The 18,694-nt window shown below is 46.7% G+C and overlaps 1 protein-coding gene across 1 annotated transcript in view; it reads right to left on the bottom strand.

The window, feature by feature from the left end:
• The window catches only part of LOC120048168 (putative methyltransferase NSUN7), a 31,360-nt gene extending 14,360 nt beyond the window's left edge, over positions 1 to 17,000 (bottom strand). Inside the window, exons 1-6 of the mRNA XM_038993919.1 lie at positions 16,386 to 17,000; positions 15,645 to 16,067; positions 7,013 to 7,071; positions 4,253 to 4,380; positions 3,989 to 4,141; positions 180 to 363 (exon numbers count right to left, since the gene is read on the bottom strand). Of these exons, the coding sequence (XP_038849847.1) occupies positions 180 to 363; positions 3,989 to 4,141; positions 4,253 to 4,380; positions 7,013 to 7,071; positions 15,645 to 15,993 (873 nt within the window). The 5' untranslated portion in view covers positions 15,994 to 16,067; positions 16,386 to 17,000. The remainder of the gene's footprint in view (positions 1 to 179; positions 364 to 3,988; positions 4,142 to 4,252; positions 4,381 to 7,012; positions 7,072 to 15,644; positions 16,068 to 16,385) is intronic.
• Positions 17,001 to 18,694: the final 1,694 nt, after the last annotated feature.

Genomic DNA, 18,694 nt, shown 5'->3' with positions numbered 1-18,694 from the left:
TATGGATGCAAGCTGATGCAAGCTGGTCAATAGAGCCATATGTTTCTTTCATTGTTTTGTTCAATTGTTGGCTTAGAACGAAGCCCTGGGGTGTGTCTGAAATGGCACCCTATCCTGGTCACATGTAGTGCACTATACAGGGAATAGGTGCCATTTCCCAGGCAGTCTTGCAGCAGTACCTGTATGACGAGCTTGTTGTCGCTGAGCAGCTTGGTGCGGTACAGGTCAGCTTTGAGCTGGGGGTGGAACACCAACACGTCCGCACAGTGGAGGTCCTGACAGAAGGACTGCCCTTCCAACTGCCCGACTGAATTCACCTGAGAGAATCCCCCTCGCTTCAGGACGCCGCACACCTCTTCAAAGCTGGGGGGGGGGGGGGGGGGGGGGACAGGATGTGAGGGTCATTATAGCAGGTCAAATCCCTCTATGGCTTTTTAAAAAGCTTCTACCGCGGATGTCACCTCTGGTAGTGAAATGTAATTTCCTGTGCGCACACACACACACACACACACACACACACACACACACACACACACACACACACACACACACACACACACACAGACACACACACCACTGGTAACCTGAGTCTCAGGGCTTGTTGCTGATTGGATCTGTCCACTACAAGGGGATTTACACACCACTAAATCAGGCTGACTGCAGCAACAGACATACACCCACACACACCCTCTCAGACTTGACATGAACCAACACCACCACTCTTGTCAAGAGGGCGCAGCAGCGTCTCTACTTCCTAAGGCGGCTGAAGTAATTCGGCATGCCACCCCGGGTCCTCTCCAGATACTACCGCTGCACCATCGAGAGCGTCCTGACCGGTTGCATCACGGCTTGGTACTGGAATTGCTCCGTCCACAACCGCAAGGCTCTCCAGCGGGTGGTGAAGACAGCCCGGTACATTACTGGGACCGTGCTCTCACCCATCCAGGACATCTAGTCGAAAAGGTGCCTGAGGAAGGCATGCAGCATCATCAAGGATCCCACGCACCCCAGCCACAAGCTGTTCTTTCCCTTAACGTCAGACAGACATTATCGAAACATGGGGTCTGATACCAACAGGTTCAGAGACAGTTTCTATCTACAAACCATCAGACTGCTGAACACTTGAACTGGACTGACCACCTGCTCTGATTCTCCACACCTTAGTACACATGCACTCACTCATATACACACCCACACAGACATACACACACACAGACATACACACACACACACACCCACACAGACACACACATATACACACCCACACAGACACACACACACACTCATATACACCCCCACACAGACACACACACATACCCACACAGACATACACACACACACAGACACACACACATATACACACCCACACAGACATACACACAGACACACACACACACCCACACAGACATACACACACACACCCACACAGACACACACAGACACACACACACACACTCATATACACACCCACACAGACATACTCATATACACACCCACACAGACACACAGACACACACACCCTGATCTGTTTCACCTGTCCCTGTGATTGTCTCCACCCCCTCCAGGTGTCGCTTATTTTCCCAAGTGTATTTATCCCTGTGTTTCCTGTCCCTCTGTGCCAGTTCCTCTTGTATGTTTCCAAGTCAACCAGCGTTTTTCGGGGCCTCCCGGGTGGCGCAGTGGTCTAGGGCACTGCATCGCAGTGCTAACTGCGCCACCAGAGTCTCTGGGTTCGCGCCCAGGCTCTGTCGCAGCCGGCCGCGACCGGGAGGTCCGTGGGGCGACGCACAATTGGCATAGCGTCGTCCGGGTTAGGGAGGGTTTGGCCGGTAGGGATATCCTTGTCTCATCGCGCTCCAGCGACTCCTGTGGCGGGCCGGGCGCAGTGCGCGCCAACCAAGGGGGCCAGGTACACGGTGTTTCCTCCGACACATTGGTGCGGCTGGCTTCCGGGTTGGAGGCGCGCTGTGTTAAGAAGCAGTACGGCTGGTTGGGTTGTGCTTCGGAGGACGCATGGCTTTCGACCTTCGTCTCTCCCGAGCCCGTACGGGAGTTGTAGCGATGAGACAAGGTAGTAATTACTAGCGATTGGATACCACGAAAATTGGGGAGAAAAATGGGAGAAAAAAAAAAAAAAAAAATAAAAAATAAAAATAAAAAAAAAAACAGCGTTTTTCCCGTTCTCCTGCTTTTTGCATTTCTCCTTTTTCTAGTCCTCCCGATTTTGACCCTTGCCCGTTCCTGGACTTTGTACCCGCCTGCCTGACCATTCCGCTTGCCTTGACCTCGAGCCTGTCTGCCGCTCTGTACCTCCTGGACTCTGATCTGGTTTTGACCTTTTTGCCTGTCCACGACCATTCTCTTGCCTAGTCTTTTCGGATGAATAAACATTGTAATACTCCAACCATCTTCCTCCTGTGTCTGCATCTGGGTCTCGCCTTGTGTCATGATAATACAGACACACACACACCCACACAGACACACACACACACACCCACACAGACATACACACACATATCACAACTACTGCTACCAGACTCTTATTATACTGCTCAGTTTATACAATGCCTCCCCCACCCCCCACCCCCAATACTTGTGTAAATATTGTAGTATAAATTGTGCCTTCCTGTATTATAATTATGCAACTCAATATTAGGAAGGTCTTCCTGTAACGGTTTTCGTCGTCTGAAGAACAGGAATCTGACCAAAGCACAGCGTGGTAAGTGTTCATGCTTTTTATTGAAACTGAACACTATAACAAAATAACAAAGAGAATAACCGAAACCGAAACAGTCCTGTCAGGTGCAAAAACACTAAACAGAAAATAACTACCCACAAAAACCATGTGGGACAAAGCTACCTAAGTATGGTTCTCAATCAGAGACAAAACGATAGACAGCTGCCTCTGATTGAGAACCACACCCGGCCAAACACAAAGAAATACAAAACATAGAAAATGAACATAGAATGCCCACCCAAATCACACCCTGACCAAACCAAAATAGAGACATAAAAAGATCTCTACGGTCAGGGCGTGACACTTCTAAATGTTTGGTTTACTCGTATTGTTATCTTTTATTATGCTCCAGTATCCAGAGTGTTTTGCCGTTTTGCATTACAGTGTGGTACGACAGTGTCACAGTACAGACAAAAACCAGGGTGACAAGTCTGCTGAGAACTGCGTAAAGAACCTTTCTGGACAGCTACCACAAAAACATGCTGAGGACGGCAAACAAAATAGCAGAGGAAGGACTCCTCCCAACTCCGAGTTTGTGATCTTGCCATCCAGGAAACACTACAGACTCCCGAGTCTAAACTGGTCGGGTACAAAAACAAATTTGTGCCACACGCACTGACCCTTATGAAGAATAAGGAGGACATGGGGATGGACGTGCAATTGTTAAAAGTGATAAGGGAAATGTAACTGTGTAAAATAATCATGGAATCGTGGACATTGTAATGATAGGGTTGTGCAATAACATGATGTGCAACGCTCAGGGAACTTGGACATTAAGGGGATGTGTTATATTGAGTGGATGTGGGGGGGCACAGTGATGTGGGGGGGATGAGGGGGGGCACAGTGATTGTAATGGTGAAGGGAGGAGTCCTTAAGCTGTCATTTCTGTTTTGTTTTTCATGAATGTGTATGTATGATGTTGTCTATGCCATGTCTCTCACTCTCTCGCAGTGCATTTTCTTCTACGTAAAGCATCTATCTGTGGAAAATCAGACAAAGAAATATCTAACCTAATCTCTCTCTCTCTCTCCCCGTCTCTCTACGTCTCTCCTCCGTTCTCTCTCGCACACACACACACGCGCACTATGGTTTAATGGGATGTCTGCATGGCACCTGGATCATAAACCATTGGCCAACACCCACAATCTCAGACCTGTGTGTGTGTGTGTGTGTGTGTGTGTGTGTGTGTGTGTGTGTGTGTGTGTGTGTGTGTGTGTGTGTGTGTGTGTGTGTGTGTGTGTGTGTGCTGACCTGCTCTTGAATGTGTTGACCCATGCGTAGAGGAGCAGCCTGTTGGCTCTCTCCTGTTTCTTCCTCACAGCCTCGGGGAGGATGCAGTCGATGGTCAGGAGGTCATGTTTGATCCTACTGCGAGCCAGGGAGGCTGCCAGCTTGGTCTTAAACCTACAACACACACAGGAAGAGAGAAGGTGTTCCAACAGACACTCATACCCCTCAGCTACCTACCAAAACAACACAAATACAGTACACCCCCCCCCTCCCTTTCCCTCTTACCTGAGGAGGCAGTTCTCCACCTCCCTGACTTCCTGTACGAGCTCCTCCCCCTGGCATTCCCGAGGGAGGAACTTCCTGTCCTGGAAGTCGTAGAGCATCACCACCACCAGACTCATCTGGTCATCAGGCTGGAGGAAGAACGCAGCGTAGAGTTAGAATCCATAGATCAGACACACTTCAAAAGCCAACTGTATACTTGTCCAGAAACGGAAATAACAGCAGAGTTGGGGCTGGATAGAGAGAGAAGTTTTGCTTCAACAATCAACCGCACCAGAGTATCTACAGATAGAAATGTCACGCTCTAACAGTCAACTGCCAACAAACTGTCAGTCGGCCGAAGACAGAAAACAACAGATACAGCATAGGACGGATGAAGGAGTTGTTCTTCAACAGTTGGATGCCTACACCAGAGGGAGCACAGAGAGAGAGTAGAACGAATTGACACGGTTCAACAATCAACATTCTTTATCATCAAACCCCAGAGATCGCCGAGACACAGTAAGGATAATTCAATACTGCTATACACAGTAACTACCTGCAGAAACCCTCAAGAGATATCCCCTGAGAAGGCAGTTTGATGGGTTTATTGATTAGGCTAAGTGATTGACAGAGACGTGTAACTCCTATGGTTGTTTTGGGCAGTTACCCAGCGGTCCCCAGTCCTCCAGTCAGAGGCAGAGGGAGGGTGGTGGAGCAGCTTTGGGACGCCCTGCCAGGACCTGGCTCCTACCTCTTAATTAAACCCAGCAGGAAGACACACTCCATCTCTCCCTCTACCTCTCCCACCAGCTTATCACCCTCTCTTCCTCTCCCTCTCATACCTTCACGCTCTGTCACTCTATCCCTCTGTCGCTCTATCCCTCCCCTTTCTTCCTCTCTCTCCCTCAAGGGGTCGAGGGACACAGATCACATTAGTGGCAGATGGTGTTGCTCGGCAGCAACAGATTGCCATGGCGCCGCTGCAAGGCTAATGGAGCGAGACGCTACGCTAGGCTAACGCTAACTGCTCGGCTAAAGAACTAGCGCCAGCTCGTTATTCACTCAGGGGCTTTTAATCAGATTTTGGAAAGGTTGATATCAGAAACAGGTGCTGGGTCCGTCCCTATCTCCCTCTCCTTTCCCTGCATTCCTCTTTCCCCTCCCTCCGTCATCGCTCGCCTTCTGCCAAGGTTGAACCCAAGGGGGGGGGGGGGGGGGGGGGGGGGGGGTTGTCCTGGGCTGCCTGGCAACAGCGTCCCGTGGATGGAAGTAAACAAGTCTGTTGTGTTGTCGCGTCACCCCTGCTGCCACGCTGTGACATCAGGCCTTAACACCCAACACTGACCACTTAACACTGGCCGTGATGGATGTGATGGACCAAGTAATGATAAAATGATGAGGTCTACAAAATACAGCGGTAGCTGCTATGCATGGTCTATCATCAGAAGAATACTGTGCAGTTTCACTGCGTCAGTTCAACTCCTATGCTTTGTCTCTCTGGTCACTGCATGGTCACTTCCCTCTATTTCCAGCCGCAGTGAGGTAGATCTAAGCCACATTTCTCTCTTCACTGCAATCAAATACACTCCAGACTTTAGTTCCCCTCTTAGAAAAAAGGCTTCCAAAAGGGATCTCCTGTGGGGACAGCCGAAGAACCCTTTTAGGTTCTAGATGGCACCTTTCGTTTCTATCCCCATCCCTCTCTCCTTTTTACGTCTCCCTCGGCACCCCTCTCCTCCTCTTTCTGTCAAGGTTGAACTTTATAGATGCCAGGGGTGTAAAATGAGGTGAGAGTGAGTTCTGAAGAGAGCCTCATTGTGTCTGGCCTTTATTGTCTCCTGGTGGGATGCAGAATAACGACCTGCCACCCCACCATAGAGAAGACCCATTCATTCCAGGCAAGGCCATATTTCACACAGGTACTACAGTAAGTCTGTGCGTGTCATGCGTGTATGTGTGTATGTGTGTGTCTGTGTGTGGGTGGGTGCGTGCTTGGTGCATGTGTGTGTGTCTGTGTGTGTGTGTGTGTGTGTGCGTGCTTATGGATGAATTCCAGTTTGCCCTCACATTACCATCTCCATCAATATCATTACCATCATCTCTACTCTAACATCACAAGCCTGTTTCTTTAAACTACAGCGGGGCAAAAGTACACTCAAAAACCATCCCAGACGCCAATCTTGATTTACGTAAATGAGTAGGGAGGCGTTGTTTTAGTGCCACTACCTCTCGGTTCATGGCTGCCGTGGGAACCTTCTCTTTACGTCTACACAGTGCACTGCTAATTGTATTGGGCTCACAGCCCAGACAACCGCTCCCAGAGACAGAGAGAGGAGGGATACGTATCGACCAGAATACACTCAGACCCGCTGAGCGGCGGGCACGCAGACACAGCCCTGAGCAGCCCAGGGCGTCATGTAGAGCATCCTGATCCCATCACTAATGGAGTGTTTCTGTTTGAGAAAAGCAACAAAGCAACAAACAACCGACTAGCCGAGTTCTCTTTGTTCTCTCAGATGTGCGGCACCAAATTGCTTTGTGATGTGAAGAAAAGGTGTTCCATCGATATATAATAATCGGTATCACAGTTACAGATTAGTGGTATGAAAAGCATGCGGAGCTGAACAAAGAGTTTGTACAACAAGGAGAACAGCGGGACATGAATATTGAGAGCTTTGAAGTACCGCTGTGGAGTCAGGACGTTAGTTAGAGAAAGCCAAAACCGGTTGAAACAGATCTCGAACTTCCACCTCCCTGGGTGAAGCTCTATGTTTCACTCACCATTGGCTGAGAGAGGTAAAAGCAGCTGTCAATCATGATGTCCTCCAGGAGCTCTTGGTCTGTGGGGGGAGGAGCATAGAGAATGTTTCAATAGTGTAACTCGTAGACAGGTAAGTAAGAGGTCATGTGAGAGAGAGAGAGAGAGATTAAGAAGAAGAAGGTGAGAATTAATATTTCCATTATATGGAGATAATGGTTCAGGATCTTGCCAATCTCATCTCTATCTTTATTATCTCTATCTCTAATTATCTCCACAGACCAGCCCAGACCAGACAGGATCATTTGGAACATGCCTGATAGAATTACACACCTAACCCAATGAAATAAATGACTAGGGCTGAGACTCCATATCTAATACTGAGCTCTTGTCTAGAAAGGAGATAGGGAGAGACAGCGAGAGAGTTCTCGCAGGCAGCAGGAATAATCTCACTATAATTTGAAAAGCTAATTCAATTAGATGAGGATTTTTTTATTCACACGATTAAACGCTCATTTGTATTTTAATGGAGTTAATCAGAGATTTAATTGAGTTAATTTACCATAATTCATTTACTATGTCTGAAATTAGAGCCTCTGTGACACTGATGACACTTATTAATCACACATTGCTGGTCATGTAATCAGTGGCTGTAATACCAGGATACATGCCCTGTGCATTGCTCTCATTAGAGACCAAGGTCTTGTAGGCTACTTACCAGCTATCTGAGAGAGATCTGCAGTTCCTAATGTGTTTTTCTCTTCTCTCTGCCCTAGCTGAGATATCATGAAGGGAACATCTGTCTCCCTTGACAACAGGATGTTTTATTCTGACCCACACAGCCTCGCGCACGCCGCACACACACACACACACACACACACCGCCTCGCACACACACCAGAGTATGTGAGCGGAGCGAGGAGTGGAGTGTGCCAAATTTGACTGGAGCGTCGGCATTCTCACCCGCTCCAGTAGCGCTCGCTTCACGAGCATTTCACGAGCACTTCACGGGCACTTCTCGGGCACTTCACGAGCACTTCACGGGCCATTCAAGGGGCATTTCACAGGTACTTCCCGAGCACTTCCCGAGCACTACACGGGCACTACACGGGCACTTCACGGGCACTTCACAAGCTCTTCAAGAGCACTTCACGGGCACTTCACGGGCACTTCACGGGCACTTCACGGGCACTTCACGGGCACTTCACGGGCACTTCACGAGCACTTCAGGAGCTCATGGCATGCCGGCCCAGCATGCATTTGTAATCTACTCGTGTGTTGCTATGGCCCCATGCTTTAGCTCCTGTCATGGAGTTCTCTAAATGTTTTCATAAGGAAACTGATAAAACACACAGGTGAACAAAGACGAGGAGGACCACGAGCAAGAGAGGGAGTGAGGTGATGTAGTGTCCACAACTAAAGAACCATTGTGGAATCTGAAAAGACAGGTATCCCGAAAGCATGATGGTGTCCTTAGTACGTGCACATGCCAACAGAAAGGAACCAGGTGGGTAGCTAGCTAAGTGTAGCAAAGCGAATCACTGTAGCAAAGTATTTATTAACTAAAAATCTGATCTGTTAAAAGTTTCATTCATTTTCATTCTATTATCTACACAATAGGCCATCCTTGATTTTGGCCCAATAGGCCTGTCATTTTACCTCTTTCAAGGAGCTTTCCGTTTTGATAGGGTTATAGTACCTAAAACCCTTTAGGCCTACCTACAGAAGAAACTGAAAACAACTACGCATCCCTGCCCAGCCTGGCAAGAGTGGCCCGAACGGTGTTAAGTATTCCCAGTGGCTCTGCAAGCACTGAGAGGGCATTCTCCACTGCTGGCCTGATCTCCATGCACCATCGCATGAGCCTGAAGCCAGAGACTCCGGACAAACTCATGTTTCTAAAAATGAATTCAAAGGCACTATAGATGGAGCCTAATCATTTTTCGTTTAATTTGTAATGAATTCTAAGTGAGTCACAGCCTATATGTGCAATTTACTGTATATACTATTAATAACAACAACATTTTGTTTAAACGCTGAGCGCTTAATGCCCCTACCAGCCTAGTGTGTCGCACCCGCAAATGCTTCACAACGTATTTTTTTTGTAGGCTATAGCCTTGAAATAATATAAATAATATAGCCTAAATCATTCATTTTCGTTCCTTCTTTGGCTCCCTGTCTGGCTCCCTATTTAGAGTGTTTATATGCTGTTTAATACGACATGCAGCTTATTTGAAATGATGAGCACCTTTTCCTGTTGTTTCCCTGTTGTCTACTTTTTCATTCAAATCATATGGTTTGGTTTCAATACTTCAAAGCCAAATGGTAGGTCCAGGTAGTCACAAAAATAGATGGGTGTTGGTTAAATTGTGATTTTAATGTTATGGAGCGAATTTGGAGCGGCAGCTTTTTTTCTCCTTTGAGCGAGGAGCGGGATTTCTGACCTCTCAACTCCGCTCACATACTCTGACATACACTCACAGTCTCACACACACGCAGCCTCGGACACGAAGCCTCGGACACACGCAGCCTCGGACACACGCAGCCTCGGACACGCAGCCTCGGACACACGCAGCCTCGGACACACGCAGCCTCGGACACACGCAGCCTCGGACACACGCAGCCTCGGACACACGCAGCCTCGGACACACGCAGCCGCGGACACGCAGCCTCGCTCACTCACAGTCTCACACACACGCAGCCTCAGACACGCAGCCTCGCTCACTCACAGTCTCACACACACGCCGCCTCAGACACGCAACCTCGCTCACTCACAGTCTCACACACACGCAGCCTCGGACACGAAGTCTCGGACACGCAGCCTCGCTCACACGCAGCCTCGCTCACACGCAGCCTCACACACACACACACACACAGCCTCGTTCACTCACGCAGCCTCGTTCCCACACAGCCTCGTTCACACACAGCCTCGCTCACACACAGCCTCGTTCACACACAGCCTCGCTCACACACAGCCTCGCTCACACACAGCCTCTCACACACACACACACACACACACACACAGCCTCACACACAGTCACACACACAATCTCACACACAGCTTCGCACACACACAAACAAACAGACTCACACATTCTGGTTCCCAGTGTCCCCAGAACCACAGGCTTTCTCCTTCAACTCCAAAGAAGGGAGAGCAAACAGCAACACATCTGCTTTATCTTGGATTAGGGAACACCTGTTTCTAAACCCCCTCAGTTTTGCAATGTGTTTTCACCACATATTGGAAAGGGAAGCACGGCAGCTTTATCCAAAATGCACATGTTCCAGGTAATCTTGATAGAACAGCATTTTCCTTATTTTCAAAATCCTCTTTATCCCATTGAGAAGGCGAAAATGAAATGGGGCAGACGGGAAGGGTTTTGAGTGTATGAGTGTGTGTCTGTGTGTGTCTGTGTGTGTCTGTGTGTGTGTGTTTGTGTGCGTACATGTGTGCGTGTGTGCTTATGAATGCATTCAAGTCTAAAATGAAATGGGACAGACGGGAAGGGTTTTGAGTGTGTGTGTGTGTGTGTGTGTGTGTGTGTGTGTGTGTGTGTGTGTGTGTGTGTGTGACGTGTGTGTACACAATGGCTGTGCTGCCCTGATTAACCTCTAATCTTAAATGACACACCTGAGTCCTATCTAACTGCTACTGGGACGCCATGGCAACAACATACACCGCTGTTAACCTACCATAACATCACAAATCACGCCAACCGTCTGCTCAACGGGCTAAACAGATGAAGGCTAGATAAAAGGGTGCAAAAAACCACACATGTATACACACACGCACGCGCACACACACACACACACACACACACACACACACACTAAAGACAGTGTCAGTGATTGGGCCTAAACTCCTTGCATGATTTACGGCAGCGTCAGGTCAATGAGTGTTTCGATCATAGCAGCAGAAGGTCTTAAAGATAAGCCTAGCAACATGGCCGCCTTGCCTGACCCTACAGTACAGGAGGAAAGCACAGACCCAGAGGGGAGGAGATGGTGTGATGATGATGCGGTATATATATATGTGGAGGTCATTATCCTCTCTGGTCTATAAATCAGCCTAGGGAGGACTGAGGAGTAAAACACAGTAAATTCACATATAAATCTCTCATACCAGAAGCTATTACACATCAGGGGCAGCGCTGAGCTGAGGTGTAAGCACCTAAATATCGACCTATAAGCTTCGGGTAGGAGTTGCCCTTATGCACAGATCTAGGATCAGCGTACCCTCCCCAAATCCTAGCCTTAACCTTTAAGGGTAAAAATGCCAAACTGATCTTATACCAGTGTCTAGGGGCAACTTCATGACAACCTAGGATGAGGCGCTACTCTCTAACCAATTGTTTGAGTTTGTGTCGTGTGGCCCTCGTCCAGGTAACAAACTAACTAAGGCCAGTGAGTGATGATGAACCCGGTCAAATAAATCCACACAGGAGCGCTAGAAGGCCTGAATACAACCCCACTTGGCCTTATTCAGCTCTTTGTCTCGCAGTATTCCACATCGGTACACTCCATTTCACATGAATCTAAAAGAAGCTCTGCCAACAAACCCCCGAGTCTCTATTCAGGCGAGCTGAGCAGAACCCTTGGACAGGATGGCAGCGTTAAATAGCTTACATATTATCAACCTGCAATGTTTGATATTTGCTGAAGCGTCTCGGGGTAAAGTGCCATGCTCTTAGCCAAGGGCAGAAATGACATGTTCCCTCTCTCTCGCTCTCTCCCTCCCACGGTCTGAAACAAGGAGCCCCCCCCCCCCCAAGTCAAATAAACCTACTCCCTGCCTACTCCGGCCACATATCAGCTCTGTGCTGTGACATGGCTGCTGGCTACTACGGACAAAGAGACAGGAGTGGGCCTCGGAGGAATGGAGAACAGAGAGAGGGAATGGAGAGAGGGAGGGATGGATGGGGGGGGAACCCACCTCTCTCTCTTTCTCTCTCCATTGAGCAAATGATTTGTCTGAGACCAGGGACATGAAGAGATGTGATCAACCCTCCAAGATTCAAGGTGATGACTGGGGCGCTGGTGAAGTATAGAGAAAAAGAGGAGAAAGAGAAGGAGTGGTGGGACGGAGCCAGAAAGAAATAAAATAAGAGGGGAGGACAAGAGAGAACTAGAATGAGGGAGGAGGGGGAACGACACAGAAATAGATCACTGTAATCTAGATATTCCTAGATACCCTGGTAATAATTTCCCTTTGGTTTCACACTTAAGAGGTTCACAGTGGGTCATCTCGTACACTGCAGCAACACACACTACCACCAGGCCCCCTCTAAACTAAACCACCTCCATCCAATGAACATCAGGCCATCCGCCTCCTCTATGCTCGATTCAGTTCAGTTCTTTTGTGTGAATGAGTGGGGTGACGTCGTCAGAAATCACTGCCCAACACACAAGTTTACATTACTGTAATAATGACTGCATTACGGAAACACTTGACTTTGTCCTCTGTGTGTCGTTATGGGGTTTAGGGCTACTTTTGATTTGAATGGATAAGAGTTATAATCACATGATCAATACAAGGGCTCATTGGCATTTTGCTCGCCGGGTTTTCGCTGCCTAAGCTTTTTTTGTTGTTTTTTTATGTTAACAACTGACCTCAGCTCGATGTTGGATCATTGTCATTCCCAGGCTGTGCGTGTAAGATGCATCCAGTGTGTTGTGTATATCGATCTCTGCAACCTGAAGTCATCCCGCTCATCGGAGGACAGTGGGGGAGATTAAGGCGTCTTTCTCAGCTGTGTCGTTTCATTGGTTAGCAATATATTTTTTGAAACGCAACAAATGTGACCGAATCTGATGTGCCGGACAAATAGGCTGTGTACATCTTCCACCACACCAAGCAATCTTGGCTACAGTAGGACAGCATTGACACAGTTCAGACACAATTACAATGTAGCGATCCGCCTCCTTTTGTCTTTTGTAATAATGACGGACATTCTATCGACCAGCCAGAATATGTCCTTATTTTGCAAATGAATTCTGCCGCAGACATTGTAGGCACGTCCCATTATAAACAGTGAGCCACATCCAAATTGTAAACGACTAAAATTAGGAGGGGAGAAAAATGTGACACATCTGTGGTGATTATTGTACGGACCTACCCAACGTCAGCCTCTGCTAGTCAATACCCTGTTCATTTGCTGTACATTTTTATCTCCAGAACATTATCCCACTATCTGGTGCTCTCCAAATGAACTCATTCCAGGGATATGAGGGTAGGAAAGACGGGGGAGAATCAGAATGAGGTGGAACTGATAACATGACACTTATTAAACAAAAAATGGGATTGAAATGAGAGAGAGAAAAAATCGACTTACCTATTTTTTCCTCTGGAAATAAGGACTCCAAGCCATAGAAATGAATAGAGACAAGCGATACTATACTAAATATAGAGGTAAGATAGGATCTCAGACCTCTTCCATCCAACACGGTGTGCCCTATTTTGTTGTATGACCTTTGAACTTCTAGCCTGACGACTCACACTAAATTCTTCCAATGTTCTGTTGTTCGCCACATACACTATATATACAAATGTATGTGGACACCCCTTGAAATGAGTGGATTTGGCTATTTCAGCCACACCCGTTGCTGACTGGTGAAGAAAATCGAGCACCCAGCCATGCAATCTCCATAGACAAACATTGGCATTAGAATGTGCCACCATCATAGGATGCCACCTTTTCAACGAGTCAGTTCGGCAATTTTCTGCCCTGGTCTACTGTGCTGTTATTGTGATGTGGAAACGTCTAGGAGCTACAACGGCTCAGCCGCGAATTGGTAGGCCACACAAGCTCACAGAACGGGACCGCCGAATGCAGAAAACAAGTAAAAATCATCAGTCCTTGGTTGCAACATTGACTACCGAGTTTCAAACTGCCTCTGGAAGAAACGTGAAATGGGTTTCCATGGCCGAGCAGCCGCACACAAGCCTAAGATCAAAATGAGCAATGCCAAGCATCAGCTGGAGTGGTGTAAAGCTCGCCACCATTGGACTCTGGAGCAGTGGAAACAGATTCTCTGGAGTGATGAATCATGCTTCACCATCTGGCGGTCCGACGGATGAATCGGGGTTTGGCGGATGACAGGAGAACACTACCTGCCCGAATGCATAGTGCCAACTGTAAAGTTTGGTGGATGAGAAATAATGGTCTGGGGCTGTTTTTCATGGTTCGGGCCAGGCCCCTTAGTTCCAATGAAGGGAAATCCTAACACTACAGCGTACAATGACATTCTAGATGATTCTGTGCTTCCAACTTTGTGGCAACAGTTTGGGGAAGGCCCTTTCCTGTTTCAGCATGACAATGCCCCCGTGCACAAAGCAAGGTCCATACAGAAATGGTTTGTCGGAATCTGTGTGGAACTTGACTGGCCTGCACAGAGCCCTGACCTCAACCCCATCGAACACCTTTGGGATGAATTGGAACGCCGACTGTGAGCCAGGCCTAATCGCCCAACATCAGTGCCTGACCTCACTAATGCTCTTGTTGCTGAATGGAAGCAAGTCCCCACAGCAATGTTCCAACATCTAGTGGAAAGCTTTCCCAGAAGAGTGGAGGCTGTTATAGCAGCAAAGGGGGGACCAACTCCATATTAATGCCCATGACTTTGGAATGAGATGCTTGATGAGCAGGTGTCCACATACTCATGTAGTGTACTTTAGTCTGAGACTGCCATCATTGAAGTTGTTTGTGGTGATGAGGGGCACGAGGGGCGCTGTACAAAACAAAGTCATGAGTGATAGGATCGTCTCTAACCAATCAGAGTATCAAAGCCAATGACACATTTTCAAACTGCCGTTTTTAACCACGTGTGTTCTGGCTCTGGCCCAACCCATTGGTTTCTGGACCAATCAGATGGCCCTGAATGTTATTCGCACTCGGTGAAGGGTCGGGGAGGTACTCAGATCCAGACTCACTGCGGAGAAGAAACTAACGTCTGTGGGCGTGGCGTAACGTTTGGCCGGAGCAAGGAGTCTGGGGTAGCCAGGAAACGTAACCCCTGCTTTCACAACCACTTTTACAGTTGCAGCAGGGAAGCAATGGAGCTCGAGTTAGTCTGATATGCAAACCCGGACCTCAACAAGCAAGCCTAATCTAGAGAGATGAAAGCCCCTCTCACATGGGGAGAGCAGGAGAAATCGATTCCATCTCCTGGGCTGCACTGACAGTCCTCTAACCTTCCCCTCCCTTAACGCCATGGTGATTACACGCCCTGTGTGTTTGGCAGCTGCAGACCTGCCCCCCCCGTCATTGGTTTCACAGATAATGGATAAATAAATATATATGTAAACAATTGATTTGTAACATCCCACTGAATTCCCCATGGCCATTCAAAGGGATTTTCCCTTGCACTTTTCACTCCATCAATCTATCAGGATTCAATTCCACCTGTCAATTAATGTCCCTAACACTATTCATTCTCATTTTCAAATGGCCGTTTGTTTGCTTTTGTTGCTTTTCTCTTGCATGCGTGGCTCAAGACAACCACGTCCAATCATATGCAGCGGAATGGGGACCCATCATACATACGTACATACTGTAATAAATTAAGGAGGAAAATATAGAATGAAGGAGGAAGGATAGTAAACCTTTCTAAGTATACATTTCCCCATAGCCTACAGTCCTATCTGCTGTTCACTTACATTTGAGTGTGTTGAAGGCCAGCTCATACGAGCTGCGTTGGTACGCCTCATCCTTGGCCTCAGGCAGGGGCAGCCCCGCCCGCTTGCCATAACTGACTAATCGGTGGGCAGCAGGCTTCTCCAGGTGAGTGTTCTGAAAGATGACTGCTGCCAGCAGGTAGACAGGGTCTGGGAAGCCCAAGTGGCCCTCGTCAGGTGTGGGGGGTTCTGGAGGCAGCTCTGTGGTCTCCTCCTGCCCAAGGCCAGATCCATCCAGCAGGCTCAGGTCTTTGAGGCTGGATATCTGGGAGCCACCAGCTGTCTTGGATATGGACGACTGTCGTGAGTGTCCTGTGTTTTTTTTCACCATCTTGTTATGGTTGCCTGGTTCTAGCAAGGCTCACCTCAAGAACACGACCCAACTCCTGTCCCTCCACTCAGGCCCTGAAAAGACAAAAACACCCACATACTGTACACTGGAGACACACTGTAACAGTGAGTTAAGGGTTCAAGCCAAGATAGGATATACAAAATTATGTTAAAAAAAAAAGTTTTTATAAAAGTATAATAATAAACCACCAGGACTACTACTACTACTTATGACACAAAGACAATCGTGACAAAAAATACAGGCTTCTAATTGTACAATTGCAACGCTGCTGCTGAAATGTGTTGACGTTACAACGTAACAACAATTAGAGACAAATGGTAGGCTACAGTACGATTTTCTTGAATAGTAAACGTAGTGGTTGCGGTCTTTACCTTCAGAGGGGGAGACGTCTTCAGAACTTTTCTGTCTCAGGTATCCAGTAACCAGCAGCAAACATAGTCATATTTCCTTATGTCGAAGCAGATGTTTGGGCTACGTGACCAAAACTGAGACCTAACCTGAGCACCTACAATCTGGCTGTCTTCTTTTCGCGATGGGCGGACTCCTGGAGATGTTCTTTAACTTGGCAATAAAAAATGCTGGAAAGAAACCTAGTCGTTTTACTCTCAAAAGTGAGACACAGTAGATCTACTAGCAAATTAAAAAGCTAGCTAGCTTGCTAGAAGTAATCAGAAAACTTCCTCGAGTAGCTAGCAGTATTTTTGTGGAACTCCTTGGATCAGCGAGCTACCATCACCATGGTAACTATATGCTAATTTCCTGGAATCCAAGATTTATGCGGGAGTAGCCTACTACGTTCAATTTGACAGATAAGAATACCTAGGACACGACTTGAATGTTTAATCAAATTTGCCATAGCATAGCCTACTATCTCTCTAGTCTAATGCCCCTTTTCTGGCATTTCATTGCTTTCCACATGGCCTCCATCCCGGACCCAAAACCTGGCAGTGGTAATAGGTGGCACCCAGTCTCTTTCATCTGCCTAGGCATCTCCGAAACTACGCCACGCCAGAGAGGAAGGGGCAAAGCGAGAGGATTAACTACGCCCAAAATCTGTCGGCGCGAGAATACAGCAATAAGAAGACAAAGTGGTGTATATGACAGTGTCTAATTTGGTAAGCAAAAAAATGGAATACTAATTTACTACGTAAGGCTTATTTGATCTAATAGAAGTTTCGTAATGATTATGTTGTTAGAAATGTATTGCTATAAGTGGACGCACGTGGCATTCTGGCAACTTTGAGAAAAAAACTGGTTGTGTAGGTTGCACCCTGTGCTATCTGCCCTCTCATGGGCTAGAATGAGCAAAAACGTAAATGCAACATGTAAAGTGTCACTCACATTTTGAGCACACATTTGTTTACATTCCTGTTAGTGAGCATTTCTCCTTTGCCAAGAATAATCCATCCACCACCATTGACATATTTCCTTATATGAACTGTAACTCAGTAAAATCTTTGAAATTGTTGCATGTTGCGTTTATATTTCTGTTGTTAGTGCTTAGTGGACTATCTTCGCAATATAATAGATCATCTTTGGGGCACACATGACTAATAATCCTAATAATTGCTTCAGCGGTCACATTTTAAATCTTGAACATATTTCTAACTTTTTTATAGTTATTATTATTATTTGGAACGCTATTTACTGTACAGCATTACTAGAAAAGCCATAAAAACCTAAAAACTTGCAGACCGGTCTGGAATACGTTTCTTGTATACAGCTTTTTGATAACATAACATTTATACATTATAAAGCTACCCTTGTTAAAACTCCCATTGTTAAAGGAGCTTCCTGGAACATTGTTGCATTATCATTTCAGAAAAGGTCCAAAATACGTCTGCAGTAATGGAATTATAGTGTTTCACAATAAAAAAAAACATTTGTCATTGTTTTGGGCCCTCACTAAATTGCATTCTGATGGTGCAGCTTTCCTATTAAAAAGCATGAGCTAATGCAGATCCAAAAACGTTTGTAGAGGTGCTGACTAACAGAGGTATAAAAAGAAAGAAAGTCGCACACTATGAATAGTGCTGAATTTGCCATCTTGTTGAAAGAGACTGCGTGCTGACCGCTCTGATGAACTCTCATTCTGCCTTTGAGTCATAACTTGAGAAGTACAGATGTATCATGTAAAAATAAATCAATGGTTATTTGCGTGTGAAAATGTTATGGGATGCATTTGCCAGTCCATCCAGGATTTTGCGATTCTGCGATCCTATTTTTTGTTGTTGCAAAATCAACAATTTCCCAGCTATTATGCAAAGGCTTCCAAATTTGATAAATCACTGCACTATTAGGCCTAATGCATAAAACAGTTAAATCATAAAACACAAGACAAATAACAAAATAATGACACAAACTGAACAACTAAAAAGCACACTAAGGAAAAGCAAAGCTAAAAAGATGTGATTTAAGATATCTATTAAATATGTCCAGTTTTGCCCCCCCTCAGGTTCTCTGGCAGGCTATTCCAGAGGCAGGGGGCATAATAACTAAAGGCTGCCTCTCCATGCCTCTTGGTCCTAGGCTTTGGGATAGTTAAAAGGCAAGTGCCAGAGGACCTGAGGGACCTACTGGGTACATAACTTAAAGCATATCTGATATGTATTGGGGTGCACAAGAATGTCTATTTATTGACAAACCAATAGAATAATCTTTAAATTAATTATAAAAACTC

Source organism: Salvelinus namaycush, chromosome 5 (assembly GCF_016432855.1).
Source record: "Salvelinus namaycush isolate Seneca chromosome 5, SaNama_1.0, whole genome shotgun sequence".
NCBI classification, from domain to species: domain Eukaryota; kingdom Metazoa; phylum Chordata; class Actinopteri; order Salmoniformes; family Salmonidae; genus Salvelinus; species Salvelinus namaycush.
This window is presented reverse-complemented; position numbering and strand designations above follow the sequence as displayed.